We start from the raw sequence: 17,746 nt of genomic DNA on the forward strand, positions 1-17,746 counted from the left end.
TAGTAGGGCACCTGTGTGCTATTAGCTTGTAGAGAACTGGAAGGAGAAATGGGGATCCCTGGGGACTCTTTTGGAAGGGAGGCAGGATTTGCAACAGGCAGAGGCAATGCAGCTGTAGCCATACTTTAAGGCATGCTAGGGCTCTTGGCCCAGCCCGAGTTCTGCCTATTGACTGGGAGTCTCAAGTGTACGCGGGGCAGAAGTGGGGATGAAAGGCAACACCACTTCCTTCAGGGAGGGGAAGAAGGAGAGGTCTAACGTGTGAAGAAGTATTGTGGCTATGACTTTTTTTGGGGGGAGGGGGGTAATCTTTAAACAAATATAAAATTCTGGGCACAACTGCCACGCTTTAAATTCATCCCAAGTGTCTTTTCAATATCACTTTCTATTCTGCTGAAAAGCATGGAGGTCAGCATGAACGGGTTCCGTTTCTAAACACCATGATAGTTTTCCTAAGGACATAAAAAATTATTCCTGCTCCTTACTATTTAGTGTTGTCTTAACTTAGCTGCATTACAATGCCTAGGAAGTTAATACATAATCACCATTCAACATCTGTTTTTCTTCAGTCTCTATTGCATTCTCGGATTAAAACAGGAATATGCTGAATAATAAACTCCTAACTGACCATAGACTTAAAACAATTCTTTAATATAGCTTGTTACTGATTATGCAGTGAAGGGTCTGATAGTTTTACAGCTTTGTATTATATACAGACTATACAAGAGGCACATGAGAACTACTTAAATCACAATTTTATTTTTCAAATTCAAAAACAATTAACTGTATTTAACATGTTACATCAACAGATTTAAAATATCATGCTCTATTTAAATATTTGACTGACAACAATGTATACAAATAAAACGTTACACAAATATATTTAAGAAAACATTTTGGTCTTCAATCTGAACAATAAATAGACAGGCACTCCTATATATACAAAGAAGGGGTCATTACTTAGAACAAATTCTCATATAAGCAACATGTGGAAATATGGCAAGAAAAGATTTCTAGAGTTTTGGGAAACATGCTGTATGACACATCATGCAATTTCCAAATCTCACTTTCAAAACTTGAAACGTTTAAGATGTATATTGTTCTGAGTTTATCATCATCAGTTTATAGAGGAGATCCAAACCAAGCTTTCCTGAGTGATGTGCAATTTCAGACTTCAGTTATCCATATCAAATCAAGCTACCTGATGATTGTTTTTAACACCAAAACAGAAAACAAGGACTGGCCAGAGCAGCCTTTTCTGTAAATAAAATGAGTGACAGAAGAACTTTGATTTATAAAGCTTAACTGAAATTCAAGACAAAAATCTGCCTATTAGCAAAGTCCAACATAAAACCTATCCTCTTCCTTACATGTCCAGCTCTTAAATTTTATCCCATTTGAAATTATATTGTGATTTTATAAGATATAAAGTATCATTACATAAAAGGTAGAGATTTAGTATCCTTTCAGATACAGGCAGACACATTTTGCACAGCAGATCACATTTAAATGAGAGAATACTGTTCAGAAGTAGCATATGATAGAGGAAGAGTTACAAAATCAAAACACCTTTCAATAATTAGTGTAATTTTTTAAAGTTATTTTTTTTTTTTTTTTTTTTTTTACTTTGTGTAAAAATTAGACTTTCCCAATTTCTGAATTTTTACGTTACAAATGCTATTTCAAACAGACAAGTTTTCTCAGGAAAAAAAGTCTGTGTTTACAGCTTCTACCACCACAATTAAAATAAGATGCACTAGCAATGAAAAGTGGGCAATCCATGCTTTCAACATTATGGTGATAGCTAACCATGAATCAATGAAGAATTTTTTGTTATAACTTCTGAAGTCTATTTTAAAATTTGTAGATGAAATATTGAAACATAATAACTGCTAAGACAGTGGAAAGATTAGGACTAAGTCTTCATGCCACACTCTCAAAAATTTGTTATTCTAGTATTATTTTTACTTTTAGAAGTACTGAACAAATGTTTCTAGCTAATGATTTTTAAGAGAAGTAACTTTAAAAACCATTAAGTGAGAACAAAGAGGAGTTTTAATGATTCAATGAAGAAATTAGACCCAATCTTGGAAAATAAATTGAAGACACTTACGCATGTTACTTTAAACATTTAACAATTTAAGTGTGGATCCTGCAAGCGTGTCCAAATCTTAATCATTTCTTGAGGTTTTCTGCTATGTACTAACATTAAGTTTGTGTAGGAACATATGTTATTCCTGTGTTTCTCTTCAATATCAAATGTTTTGAAGCCTTTGTGTTTTTCCGGAGCAAGCCCAAGTTTCTGAAGGCACATTCCAGTATAAACGTCATCAATAGGATAGAGGAGGACCTGGTCAGATGCATTGTTCAGTCTTAATGCCAGATCACCAGAGTACAGAAACCCACCACCTCCTGCATATGGAGGATAAGAACCTTCAAAAACACTTTCTGGAATGTAGTACTTTAATTTTTTTTCTCGATGAGGTCCAGCATCTTTGATCACATCACCTATAAATAAGTCTTTTGCTTTGTCCTTTGATAAATTCTTCAAGTAATCCAGGATCTGGTGGGTATTCACAAAAACATCATCATCCCCCTTAAAAATAAACTGGGCCTCTGGACACGTGCTGCTGACCCATTTAAGAAACAGCACCTCTTTCAGAGTCAAGTTGAAGAAAGTGTCTCTGTAGTTCCAAAGAAGAATGTCTTGGTGGGTTTGACTCTCAAATTTCAGCATGTCTGAAAGGTCAGGAAAGTTATCTTCTGGAGGGGTCTGTCCCAACAAAAAGACCCTTACAACTGTTACATCCCCTGATTGTATTTCTTTACCCCAAGATTCCCTAATTGCTTGCCTTCTATCAAAATGTGGTATAAGTGACTTGATAGCCAGTAGCAGGAAAGGTTTGTGTTTGCACTTTTTTGGTTGATCCACTAATAATGAATAATTTCTACATCTTAAATAAAGCAGGAAGTCTTTAAATCTGTCTGGCAACGTTGCAAAGTCATTAACCTCTGATGTTACTGATGGATCAGGGTCACAGGAATTCAGAACACTAGTATTAGAAATTAAGGTTTCTTCCACAGTCATATTGGAAAGCAAGGTCAAAATGGGGTTGTACAAGAATTCCAGCTTCTGTTGCTGTTTGTTCCAATAGGCCTTGTGAGGAGTGTATTTCCTCCAGAACTTGCTGCTGGGTATTATAACCTGTCCTTTTGTATTCTTCTCTTGACCACCACTTTTGGAGACTTCCACAATCACATAAATAAAAAAGTTTACCATCATCAGAATTCCCAGCAGCCTTAGTCTTCTGCGTCCAACACTCATTTCTCATATCTGAAAAGAAAAATGATGGTTAGATTTTATTCAATCTTTTTCAAACAGGTTTCTAATTTCATAGGAATACAAGAGGGTTTTTTTGACCACTTCTAAACCTCACAGTGTACAAAAGTCAGCAAGCCAAGAGTTGACATTTACATACTGAAAATGAAAAATGAATTGGTCACCCCCTAATATACAAGCTCTCTCTTGCAGCTATAGGGGTTTTGGTTCCATTAGAAAGGAAAAGTTTGTCAATCAAGAGAACAAGCAACGATGGAAAGTTTTGCTTGAATTTCTAAAGCAGAATAAAGCATTTGACCATACATCTAAATTATTAGCAAGTGATCTCTTTCCAAAAGGTTTACATGAGATAAAATGTTTGACTATACAATAATCAAGGCTTGAGAGCTCATTTGCCCTCAGCAGTTGGTAAGCTTTTCCTTGGTAATAAAGTGAGCCTAAGGCTGGGTTGGGTTGAGAGAATAAGGTTGGGTGGGGGTGGGGTTGTGACAACCCCTTATGGTTGTGACATCCTTCCAAATATGAACGCTACAGTACTCAGTTTTTGTGTCTACAGTTTGTCACTCCCCCTAGCTTTCCCAAGCAGAAGCCAAGTGAAATTGACAAGCTTGGCCAGTTTCAAAGCTGCTATTCACCTCTATGTAGGCAGCAGTGAACCTTTTTTATAATTCTGAACTTCATTCTCCTGCTGGGGAAGAAAATGAGTTGTAACAGAAGGTAACACTGAAGTAATCTGTAGGAGAGGACTACCAAAAAGAATAGAGGGGGGAGGGGCAGGGGTATAGGAAGCCACTTTCTTAGTGCGGCAACCAAAAGGGTAGGGAAAGTAGCTAAGACCCTCCTCAACCCCCTTGCCGGGAGGATTTACTACTCTTCTCCAGCACACACACACACACACTCTCCTAGGAAGCTTTTGAGAAGAAGAGAAATTGATCCCTCTTCCTTCTAGCAGCTAGACAACAAGGGGAATGAAAGCTTTGAGTTTATCAGACACGAGAGGCTGAGATGAAGGATGAGAGGTATCCATAAGGCTGGTTGGAATTCCTGTGACTTCCCTATGCTGTAAGCTGAGCTTCTCATCAGGATGTTGTCCCCAAACTCACTAGTACTCCCTCCTTTCCCTCAAACATATCTTTTATACTAGCCTCTGATAAATTGTAAGAGCCCTGTGGATTCTATAAGTGAACCCAAACTAACTTCAAGTTTTTTCTATAGTCCTATAAAAAAAATTAAATAAAAAATGAACAATTTACATTATAAACCTTGCAGCAACAGCTTGTCAACTCTTAAGGACTTGTGTAATATACACAAACACACACACACACACCCCCAACAATACCCACATTATGCAAACTACATGAAAATTCTAAAGAGATACCAATATAAGTGGGACATTACCCAAAACATAAGAACATATCAAACTATACATCACAAATTTTTAGAAAACTAGTGTTTCTCATTTTCTAAAGAGCTAACAAGACACCCAAGCTAACAGCAGCCAATGTAACAGGGGAGAGAGACCTGCCATGGCCCTTCCTATCCTCCTCCCCACAGGGACCAGAGTCAGACAAAAGAAGCTATAGAACAGACCTTATTGAGGTTGTCAAGAGGATTTTTTTTCTCTTTCTTAAAGACACAGTACTTACTAAATAGTTTTCTTTCCTCCCCTGGCAGGAGTCTTAAAACAATAGTCTAGCATCACATAATATTGTTTCCAAGCATATACTTTCATCTATCATATGATATCTAATTTTATCCTCCCATTACTATCTTCTTCTTGCTGTGCCTGATAGTACATCAAATTAAACAAGTAACACAAAATACCAGTTAATAGATTACATCAAGGATTCCAAACTTCATTGCACCGCAACCCCCCTTCTCACAACAAAAATTACTACATGACTCCAGGAAGGGGAACCGAAGCCTGAGCCTGCTTGAGCCCCGCCACCGCAGGCAGGGGGGCCAAAGCCCCACCAGCCTGGGCGAAAAAGCCAAAGCTGAAACCCCAGGGCTTCATCCTCGGGGGTGGAGGGCTGTAACCTGAGCCCTGTCCAAGCCTGAAACCAAAGCCCCAGGCAGTGGGACTTGTACTTCTGCTTCGGCCTTGGGAGGCAGGATGAGGGCTTCAGCCCTTGGCCCCAGCCAGTCTAATGTCAGCCCAGGAGACTCCATTAAAATGAGGTCGTGACTCACTTTGGAGTCCCGACCCACGTTTGAGAACCGCTGGATTACATTGATGCATACAAAATTCAAGGGAGATTAGGTATAAAAAAACCAACAACAACAAAAACTGTGCTTGACACCACTGAGGACAAATAATTTATCCTCCAATATGGCCTGGGGAGTTGTAGCACAAGTTACCACTAATATAGTAACTGTTTGGGACTCAAAGATCGACAATATGGAAACCAAAACAGACACATTAGAAATAAACGAGTACCAAAAGGAAGTGCAAGAATGTGTTTCAGAGATGAAAGGGTAACTACATTTTGGATAACTAAATCAGACATAGCTGAAAAACTGGAAGACTAAGAACCAAATTAGAAGGAAAAACCATCTAAAAGTGGGTGGTAAGCAACTTGTATTCTCCTTTGAACAGTGCATTCTTGCTGCACATAAAATGTAAGTGAAAAATGATAGGATTAAAATAGGACAAGCACAGAAAGTCAAACCACTCTTGGAAACAAAGGGAAAGCTCAGAGCATTTACCAGTCAACAACCAAACCTGCCCACCATCATAATTTTCAGGGCTGGGCCTGTGCAACTTTAATTCGACCCCTTGTGTACATAAATTACGATACAGTCTTGAATTATATTACTGAATATTACTTTAACGTGGCTTGCGTAGTCACTGCAGACTGCCGGGAGAGAGCTCTCCAGCGCTCTAAAAAAACCACCCCCACAAAAAGGATAGTTCCCAGTGCTGGTGCACTGTTTATACTGGCGCTTTACAGCGCTGAAACTTGCTGCACTCAGGGGTGTGTTTTTTCACACCCCTGAGCAAGAAAGTTGCAGCGCTTTAAATTGCCAGTGTAGACAAGTCCTGTGAGTGGTCTGCACTTCTGAATCAGAATCTATGGTCTCAAGCTGGACATCCGGAAAGTGAGGCACACACAACTGGCGACCACATGTAAAATGTCTGGTTTAAAGTGACTTGCCCCGTGCCACACAAGAACTCTATGGCAGAAGCAGGGATAGAATCCCAACTTCCAGGGTGGCATTTCACTCCCTTAACTATGAGACCATCCTTTCACTTCCTGAAATCTTTTCCCTCATTCGTTACATACCTTTCAACTTCTTAAAAAAAATAAGACAGGGATCCTAAAGCCAGCCTCCGTCACTACTAGAGGTGGTTGAAAATTTTCTGATGGAAGTTTTCCACTGGAAACACTGACTAGACAGAACCTAAATGTTCCATGGGAATGTGCTGATTCTGTTGAAAGTTTCAATACGAACCAGGCAGCTCCCCACCCTCCCAGCAGTCCACACAGCAGACTTTCAAGGCTTCCCAGACTGCCCACCTAACAAGCTCCCCAGTGAACGGGATGCCAGGTTACTCAACTTTCCAAGCTGTCTGGCTTCCTACGTTCCCCAGGAAGCAAGGCAACCACATCCCAAGGTGGCTGGCTCCCCAGATTGCCTGGCTCTTCAGCCAGCTTGCCAGGGAGGCGGGTGGTTAGCTGGTCTAGACATTTTTTTAAAAATTCTGTTTTTTCTGAAACTGAATTTTTCAAAAAAGTTTCTGTTCTGTAGAAAATTTCTCGTTTCTGACATTTCATTCTAAATCAGACTCAAAACGATTTAATAAAAGTGAAGTTTTCCATGGGATGGAAATTCCAGTTCCTGCACAGCTCTATTCACTACACAACCGTGATTCATCTCTAGAGCAGATCCAACCTGTGCACTGATTGAGGTAGGGGTCCTGTTGAAAAAAATAGTACGCCATCATGTAATTTAAAGACTTTATCATAATATCTATGAACAGGAGAAGTGAATTAAAGTTACACAGGCAACCTTAATTCTGGTATTCCCTAACTTTTAAGTGCTTGCGTGTTTTCTGTCGCAATCAATGTTCTTTTCATGTAATTTTTTGGTATTTAATTTCCTAGGATTTTAATAAAGTAAATTGTTTAAACAGATTCCATCACGTAGCATCACAAACACACACCCCCACATTGTTCATCAGCAGAGTTGGAACCTCTAGAACTGCCGCCACAGACCTTGGCCACCTGAGCTAAGAGAGTAACTGATAGCAAGAATAGATTGCCATCCTCTATGTAGACCAGCACTAGAGGGAGATGGCACACTTTGTCAGTGGGTTTTACAGATATTTGCTGACAGCAGATAAATGGTGAAACTCAGCTCAGAAACGAAGTGTGCTTTATAAAGCATGTGTGAACTACAATTTTTTCCCCCAAAGTCGTATCTTGGTCAAAAAATGATGGATTTTCACAGGAACAGCAAAAGGTACATCCTTGACACAATGTCCCTGCTTCAAAGCAGGGCTGGAGCTTCTCAAAGAAAAGGTCACCAGAATTTTAGCATTGCAAAACAACGTATTTTCCCCTAGCCTCGTTCTTGGAAATGGCCAAAACATTTTGGCTGACACTTTCCAAAAACAGTCAACCTGAGGTAGACACCAAACACGGATAATGTCAGCCCAACTGGTTAAAGTCTGGCAACATGATAAGCAACTGAAAAAGGGTCTTATAATGGGAAATGTTGGTCAATCTTAATAGTCGGTATTGCTGGCCCCATCTATATTCACATCAGCAAATTTCATAAGAACTGCCAGACTGGGTCAGATCAATGGTCCATCTAGCCCAGTATCCTATCTCTGACTATGGCTAGTACAAGAGTGAGAGAAAAATCGTACAGGACAGGGCAATTTTGGAGAGATCCATCTGTGTCTTCCACTCCTGGCTTTTAGCAGTCAGAGGTTATGGGGTGCCCCAAGCCTGGGATTGCATCCCTGAGCATCTTGGCTAATAGTCATTGTTGGGTCTATCCTCCATTAACTTACCTAGTTCTTTTTTGAACCCAGCTATTCTTTTGGCCACCACAACATCCCATGGCAGTGAGTTCCACCGGTGAAAATTAACCAAGTTTGCTGTATCCAGAGAGACAGAATACACACCAGCCAGTTGGTTCAGCTGGTGGTGCACACCTTACTTTAATATAACACCACGCATGGTGTGAAAAAGTACTTCCTCTTGTTTGTATTAAAACTGCTGCCTATTAATTTCAAGTGACCCCTGTTTTTTGTATTGTTGGAAAATGTAACTAACACTTCCTTATTCACCTTTTCCACACCATTCATGATTTTATAGACCTCTCTCTCTCTTTCTCTCTCTCTTGATCACACACAGCCCTAATTTTTTTGGTCTCTCTTTGTGTGCAAGCTGTTCCATACCTTTGATAATCTTTGTGTCCTTCTCTGAACCTATTACAGTTCCACTATATCTTTTTTGAGATGGGGTGAAGAGAAATGGACACAATATTCAAAATGTGGGTACACTATGGATTTATATAGTGGCATTATACCTTCTGTCTTATTTTCTATCCCTTTCCTAATAGTTCCTTACATTCTGTTAAAGCCTTTTTGGCTGCCACTGTGCATTGAGCTGAAGTTTTCAGATAACTATCCGTGGTGACTCCCGAGATCTTTTTCTTGAGTGGTAACAGATAATTTAGAACCCATCATTATATATGTATAGTTGGGATTATGTTTTCCAAACTGCACTACTTTGTACTTATCAACATTGAATTTCATCTGCCATTTTGCTATCCAGTTACCTCGTTTTGTGAGATCCCCCTGTAACTCTTTGTAGCCAGCTTTTAACTTAACTATCTTGAATAATTCTATATCATGTGCAAACTTGGCCACTTCGCTATTCATTCCTTTTCCACACGATTAAATGAATACACCAAACAGCACAGATTCCATTAAAGGTCCTTGGGGGACCCCATGGCTTACCTCTCTTCAGTGCGAAAACTGATTATTTATTCCTACACCGTATTTCCTTTGATTTCAATGTATTGTAATCTACTGTTATACTGCTGTTGCTGAAGAGAATGTACTAAGGACAGCAGGCACCATCAGCAATCACTATTGACAAAACAGATTCAGTTATAGTTCATTGTGGGATAAGTATAAGCCATTTTTAAAAGCAGAGTTCCATGCAACAATGCAAGTTGTGTGAAATATGTTGCTGAATAATGAAGATCTAATAAGGGAAATTAGAATTTTTTTAAATTAAAATTTTATGAACATACTGCTTTTTTTATCGTTTCTAACTATATAATTTACATATAGTACGATGAATAAGTTAATGGCTTGCAAGACAGAAACAGATCACCAATTTTTGTTAAACTACAGCAATTAACTCTCTTGAATATATTATATTTCTTCAAAAAAGTGGTTTTAATAAGCAGAAGAAAGAGAGCCATTTGAACACTTGTATTATTCACCATACTGTATAACAACTATATACTGAGTCACAAACTAAAAAGGCAAGAAGTTTAAAATGGAAGAAGAAAATGTTCTTTTAAAGGGTAAGCCAGTAGAACTCATTGCTGAAGGATTATAATTTTGACAAGTAGCTCAGTAAGTTTCATAAAAAAGATAGCAACTGCAGTTGCACTAGATAGACTTTACAGTTTTAAAACTTCATGCTTGAGGACATAAGATGATGTAAGGTTGCCAGACAACCAGGGGAACTGGATTTACAACTCCAAAACCAGTAACAGTCTGCCACATATGTTTTTCTGTGGTGTAAACAGACACAGCTGTGTCTTAAGACCACTCTTGTTTTCCATCTGGTCTGTTGGTGTTGCACTGACTGATCAAAATGCTAGTGGTGTGAATTTTGAGTTCAGGTAGCTTGCCAGCAGTAACAGTATAAAAATGTACTAGACCAGTGTTTTTTGCCACTTACACTTTAGTAGTAGCAATCTGAGCAGGTCATGTGGACAGACTTTACTGAAGAGGTTTTAACTAGAGTCAGTGAGGAGGAGGAGTTAGTATCACGGAAAACCTTTGCCATTCAGACTAGATGACCATAATGGTCTCTTCTGTCCTTAGAATCTATGTATTATAAGAACTGAAGTAGTAGTAAGCCCAGAGGAAGCCAGTGTGCTTCTAACCCAGTCTTTGGCTACACTGGATACTTTTACATCAGTGTAGCTACACTGATATACTTGCATCAGCATAGACACATCTACCACTGTTTCAAATTAAGGAAAAATGCACCAGTCCTGTTGCACTGGTATAAAAAGACACATACACTAAGGATCTACACCAGTGTACCTTTGCCAGTGAAAAGTGTAGCTAGTACCTCAAAAGAAAGAAGAATGATCCCGGCTGCCAGCTGCAACAAAGAAAGAGAAAAACCAGTAGAGTCTACACCTTCAGCAGTAGTCAAGGACTGGTATAGACACAAATTTCCATCTGTTTAGCTAAAGTTTAAACTGTTTTGAAAACACACCTTTAGTTAAACAGTGCAAGTCCATGGGTTGATAAGATCTGTGTCTGGACTCTGGAGTTCCTGGATGACCCCAACAGGAGCTGTGGCTGAATCACCAATTTCATGCTTCTTTTTTTGGATAGTAAGGGAAGTTACTACATGCAGAAACAGATACAATCTGCTGCTGAGGGTGCTCAGTAGGGATGAGGCAGGCAGGCAAAAAAAGAGTGGAGGTGGGGGGAATAGGAGAATACAGAAGAGAAATGGTTAGCATAGTAGTTCAGTGGCAGCACATCTGAGTTTGGTACTGAACTATATTCCTCTCTCTTTGGGCTGGGAGCACCGTGAAGGCGGTGAGCTGAGGCAGAGGAATACTGGCTGCACTAACACTTTTCTGTGAGACTAAATGAAAAGCATCTAAACCTAAGTTGATGGGAGGGTAGCTATAACCCATGACCCCAATTCAGAGGCAAAGCTCTGAAAACCTCAAAATAGAAAGAGGAGGAAAATGAGACAAAACGCTGGCCACAGCGTTCTTGATTACCTAAATGCCTGTCTCTAAATTTTTATAAAAGAACAGGAGTACTTGTGACACTCTAGAGACTAACACATTTATTAGACCATAACCTTTTGTGGGCTACAGCCCACTTCATAGGATGCACAGAATGGAACATACAGTAAGAAGATATATAAACACACATAGAAGGTGAAAGTTGCCATAAAAACTGTAAGAGGCTAATTGAGATGAGCTATTATTAGCAGGAGAAAATAAACTTTTGTAGTGATAATCAAGACAGCCCATTTAGACAGTTGACAAGAAGCTGTAAGGATACTTAACACAGAGAAAGAGATTCAATATGAAATCTAAATTTTAAGAAACTACAGAAACCACAGTACTCTAGGAAGGAATTAAGGTTTTCAGCAAAGTTTTGTTCAAGGTAAGGACGTACTTCAGCAATATTTCAAAATGGTGATAAGCAAACTTGTAGACAAGGGAGGTATAAAAAAAGGAATAGTTTGGAAGAAGAGTTAAGATCTGAATTAGGGAGAGTGACTGTGGAATCTGCAATGAGACAAAAAGGACTTAATTTTTTATAGCTTTTAAGGCCAGAACGGACCATTGCGATCAACTAGTTTAATCTCCTATCTGACTCATGGCATAACATTTCACCAAGTAATTACTTCAGCAGTCCAATATGTTGTGGTTTAACCTATAGGACTGCTTGATTTGAAGATTTCAAGTGACACAGAATCCGCCTCATTCTTCAATAAGTTGTTCAATACCTTGAATCATTAAGTTCAGTACACCTTGATTCTCAGCTATACGGTTAACATTTCAACTGTGTTTATCCCTTAATACGCTCCCCTTTTGTTGTAAATTAAACACTCGACTGCTCTAGCAAGTCTATCACAATGACTGGTTACCTTGCTAGTAAATTGGTGACTATCCAAACTCTGCAGCCCCTCTCCCCTGTGGAAAAAATCCCAATGCTCTATAAAACGTTCTCCATTACACCACTTACCAAGCCAATAAGTTTTCACCTTTGAAATATTTAGTAGGAAGCAGTGATCTAGCCAGGATCTTAGTTTTAAAAAAAGCAAGCCAAAAATCGTAAAAAGAGTTTGTGCAATACAAAGTAGTGCCATCCAAAGCGGAAGTCAGAAATTAGAAGTCACAGAGGGAACACAATGTAAAAAGGAAATGCCATGGACAGAATTTTAAGGGGGTCAGGGAGGCAAAACTACTCGTTCATCTGTAATTTCCATTTCTCCTAGTAGATTCACCTCTCTGGACGGACACCCTAACTCATAGGTACTCTTGTACAACCTAGCAAAATTAAAGCAGAGTTCCTCTTTTTTCTCGAAAATGAAAGTTCTTCCTGTTGGCAACTAATCTTACCCTTCCCAGACACACATTTACAATGTAAAGGACACACAAGCTGAATCCCTTCCTACATAGTTGATGTTTCTAACCCTTCTTGTCCTTCTCACCATTACTATTTTACCTTTAGAAATCAGATGAGCAAGACTAAAACCAGTACTGAAGATGAAAAGTGTCCCTTCAATTTTTACTATGCTATTATGTTTTTCGGATTATTTAGTACCTCATAGCATGGTGCTAGAAAATATATTAAGGATTGTATATTCATATATTCTTAGCACCTAAACTTTATTACTCAGCCTGACCAGTGCCCATGGAAAACTTAGGGCAAATGGTGAGATGTCTGAGGACTCATTCTTTATTCATTCTTTACTTGTCTGGGATGTACATGGTTGAGCAGGAAAAAAGTAATTTATTTTTATATTATTCACTTCCCAATACTCAAGCAAGGTATTCGGTACAAAATGAGTTTAATAAGTCATATTTCTATTGCATATTCTTTTGAAAGTATTTTACAGTTGTAACCTAGTACAAATATTGATGACAAAAATTTGTTTTTATTCCTCTGCTGTGGATCTCTATTCTGGATGTAGTTTATAGGTATTTATGTCCAAGCCACTGATAGAAGAGAGTTATTAGATGAGAAATGTGACTTACATTGACTTAGCTTAATTGAGCTCAATCACTACAACTAAATGTAAAACAATTTAAGTGTCCATTCAAGGACCTACTGTGATTTAACTAAAATGGATTTAAGAACTGACTTATGTTAAATCAGTTCAACTTCTGTATGTGGACAGAACCTTTGTTTTACTAATTTCTCATCGACTAACACACTTCTTTTAGTATACTCACATGTGCTCATTTCTTTCTCACCACACTCATTTTAACCTTCTTAAATTTGGTTTGGGGCACTCCAATTCTCCTCCAAAGATAGGAAGACATCTGCAGAAACAGCTGTCTTCTCCCGCACAAAACAGCTTATGCATTTATCCCTCCGCTGATGAGAATGAAACACAATGCTCTTCCATAAATCAGTGAGAAGGGTCACCAAAGGACAATGTAAGGAGTGTCTTACTCTGATACCAGCACTTTCCTGTACTGTTAGTATTTAAATTCTCAGTGCATCCTGTACTAAAATCTTAAAGGGAAATCCTGACCAAGATTATAAAATTGATTTTATCATAACTCATCTTTCCTGACATTTTATAGGGAAAACTCTCCTGGGTACTTCATCTGGGGTGTCACCATTATGTGGCCCGTTTGGAGAATAATATATGGAGAGATGGCAATTCCAGAAGACCCTCTTAAGAAGTAAAAGAGAGGGAAAACCTGCAGATGCACAGAATCCAAAGGAATGGTGGGGTCAAAGATCCAGAGTAAAATTAACGAACCAGATGTTTAAGGAAGAAACTATTACTTGGATTTTAGTTATACCTACCAAGTTCATCAAGGAAGGGATAACAATGGAGATTTGGCCCATTCCCCTCCAAAAATAATTAAGTTAAACGTCCATATCTAAGTTATTCCATTACCTGATTACACTCAGCATACTTTCTGTAATATTAACAGAAGAAGTGTTTTATTGCCTAGCTCTAGTATCACTGACCTTGAAGTCCGCTGGCAGTTGCTAGAAAAAACAACAAAAAGAACCCAGTTTGACCTGAACCAAAAATAAAGTTTTTTGGTAATCAAACAAAGTCAACAAAAGTTACATTTTGGATCAAACTAAACATTTTGTTTCTAGGCATTTTTAACCTTTCTTAATAAAAGCAAAGGAGATGCCGGGCTAGATTCATAAAACTGGAAGAGAAGGTGCCCCCCTCATACCAAATAGCCCAGTCATTAGGGCACTCACCTGGGATATGGGAAACCCAGGTTAAAATCCCTTCTCTGGGGGAAGGGCTGAATGCAGGTCTCCCCCCTCAAAGATGAGTGTCTTAACCATCAAACTATATAGGCTATTCTGGGGTAGGCCTCTCTCTCAAGCCCTCCCATTAAACCCATTCCACTTTGTATAAAATACCTACATAGTCTCTGGACCAGAGAGTGTGAGAACATTGAAATACAGTGTACAGTGGAAGATTTATATTAACACCTAAATAACTTTAATTCCTAATGATCACTTTGGATAAAAGAATACTTCGAGATTCAACACATTCCTTCTTTCAAATAAAGCATCAGAAGTTAATATAAGCATCCTTGAGCCATCTCAGAAGTTCTCCAGCAAAGGTATGGAGAAAGATACTTGACATCTGTGAGATTTCCAAAGTAAACAAACAGAAATAAAACTTTTCTTTAAACAAAAACAGGGAGGATTTGATTTAAATCACTAGTCAGGAAGACTTGATTTAATCACGGATCTCTACATAAAAGTGCATTCTTCTTGGCTGTTATAACTTTAATACATATTCTTCACAACTCAGAGATAGATGTAGGTTTCATTTTTAGAAGGTACACACCATACATTTTTAAAGTGATTTATTTTGAACATTTTTCAGATTCATTTTACAGCTATATCAGAAAATGAATGATTGTTTGGTTATTTCATTTACCAAAGGTAACTGAAGCAGATATTTTTGAAGTCATTGGGAGGTGAACTACCTCGAATTAAACAGGTTAATCATTAATATTTGGAGGATTCTCTTGCCATGCTGTATTAGGAGAAGACCATCACCAGACAGACATTTAAATTGTTTTATTTAACTAAAACAACGTTAGGTATTCCGGATTTTTTTCTTCAACAGCAAACATATAATATTTTAAACAAAACAAGCGTATGAATTTAGTTAAATATTCAAATTTTTTAAAATCAGGTTTGTTTTTGTTAAAATTGTTTTTAACTAACATTGTTAAATGAAATATATAAAAAAAAAGAAAAATTAAATCGACTGTGTCAGCCAGGTCAACACGAGAAACTTAAAATATTGGTGTCTGCAGCTAACTCAGTCGTTTTCACCTTCATTTTCCTGTTTGTTCATAATCTGGAAAAGAAAAACAAGCTTTCTGGCTTTTTCAGGTCCCAAACGATTTCTCAATTTGGAATGAATTAATCCAAAGGAAGAAAATATTCTTTCTACACCGGCAGAAGAAGCTACTGCTGTTAAAAGAGAGATTATCATTTCAACAGTCTCTGAATCCAAGCGCTTAAGTGACTTCCACCAGTTCACTGGTGTGACTTTCTTTAAAACATCATCAGAAAACATATACTTCTTGAATGGTTCTTATTTCCAAACTGGGTCTCTTTTACAACCTGCTGCCATTATAGGTTTTCCCTTCTAGTGAGAGAATGGTATGGTAGATCTCAAATCAATGAAGGCTACACTCAGAAAGACCTCAAGACTTCTGGAAAATGCTGCTCAAACAGTTTCACTTTTGTTTCTATTGCCTGTCCCTCCCTGCTCACATTTATCTCCAGACTTATTCTCCTTGTCCAGATCTATCCCACCCCCAACAATCTTCTATTCATTGAACTTTTTGAAACTTTGCATTTTCAGAGAGAGGTAAGGGATTGACTCAGTGTACACAAATTTGCAGAGGGACAATAGGGTTGAGGTCTGTTATTCCTCACTTCTGTATATTATTTATTTATTTAAAAACATTTTTTGCTGTTAACAAGCATGTTATCTCTGGCAACGCAAATCCACAGTTTGAGAACTGCAAAACTAAGCATCTCTGATGGTATCTTCTAGACTGAGCACTGAGTTCCATTGGGTAGATAGAAAGATTAACCTAAATAATCTATACAGAAGCTCCTGGTACCCCATGAAATTGGGTCCCTAATCCATGAACTATTGGAAATCATTTACAAAACTTTACATTAATATATTGTCTTATACTACAGAATTAGAATTTATAATCCCTATTCCATGATGAGATATCTTTGAGATATAATGTATCTTAATTAAAACTACCTTTAGATAAAATGCTTTAAGAGGAAAAAAAATAAAAAAAATCCAATTTAAATAAAAAAATCCAATATGATTTTTTTTTAAAAAAATCTGATTTTTATCCACCCTGAACAAAAACTAAATGACTTCAGACATTCATGCACTGCAACAAAAAGGCAAAATCTCAATTTTTAAAAAATGCTTTGCAGGTCACACAGAAGTCTCTCATACACCAATCTGCTGAGTCTCAGGCCAGTGCCTTAACCATTAGACTATCCTTCATCTCTAATTCCACCCCCATATAATCAAATATTTCTCACATTCCCTTAGTTGAATTGGTAAGCATTGCTAAGTTACTTTTTTAGTGCTGCAGGAAGATGGGAGTCTTATCTTCTCTTGTGTGGAGGATTGCAGTAGATCCACAAGCTTATTGGTTTGTTCCTGGACTTCTTCCATGGATATTATGAGAGCTTTCACCACCCTCTTAAGAAGCTTCTAAAAGCCACTGAAATCACCCAAAGGGCACCTGAAGAGATGACTGCCCCATCTGGGAAAGATAAGGATGTGGCCTGTGGAGATGGGAGTTCAGCCATGGGTTCTCTCTTCTCAGGTTCTTCCTCTTGGTGTTGAAGAGGAGAGGTCTTGAACAGGGGTTGTGGTGGCACAGGATCAGCTCTGGATACTGTAGGTGAAGTAGACAGTCTCTTGTATTGCTCAGTTCTGCTCTGGGAGTTATCACAGACCCCAGTGGCCACGCTAGAACTGGTTGATATGGTCCCAGTGCCTAGAGTGTAAAAAATCAATGCTCTTGTTCTCATGATAGAATGTCCCAATACCTAGCTCTAGAGGAAGGTCTCAGTTCCAAAAATGATGATGTTGTGGCCACTTTTGAGGAGAGCATGTTTGAGGCTCTATCATCATCACAGACTTTCAATGAAGCATAGTCCGGTTCCACTGAAGGAGCCAGATCCTTCAAAGTAGAGGATAGGGCTCTGGGCATCAATAGTGCCAAGGAAGTTTGATGTCTTGGTGCTGACACAGCTGCCAATATTGGTAAGAGAGGTGATTCTGACTCCAGAAGAATTAAGAGGTCCTTCAGTGCTATAAACCTCTGGGATGCACAAGTGTCTCAGTTCTGATTACTCCCGCAGCACCAGTTCAGGCTTCC

General features: G+C 38.4%; 1 protein-coding gene across 5 annotated transcripts in view; it reads right to left on the reverse strand.

The window, feature by feature from the left end:
• Positions 1–786: 786 nt before the first annotated feature.
• B3GNT2 (UDP-GlcNAc:betaGal beta-1,3-N-acetylglucosaminyltransferase 2) overlaps positions 787–17,746 on the reverse strand; it is a 140,814-nt gene continuing 123,854 nt past the window's right edge. For 4 of the 5 annotated variants that reach the window (XM_073339547.2, XM_078852352.1, XM_073339548.2 and 1 more), the window contains exon 2: positions 787–3,334. In XM_073339547.2, the coding sequence (XP_073195648.1) occupies positions 2,132–3,325 (1,194 nt within the window). In that variant the 5' untranslated portion in view covers positions 3,326–3,334 and the 3' untranslated portion in view covers positions 787–2,131. The remainder of the gene's footprint in view (positions 3,335–17,746) is intronic. The other variant, XM_073339545.2, reaches the window with a different exon arrangement.

This window comes from Lepidochelys kempii, chromosome 3 (assembly GCF_965140285.1).
Source record: "Lepidochelys kempii isolate rLepKem1 chromosome 3, rLepKem1.hap1, whole genome shotgun sequence".
Lineage (NCBI taxonomy): Eukaryota > Metazoa > Chordata > Testudines > Cheloniidae > Lepidochelys > Lepidochelys kempii.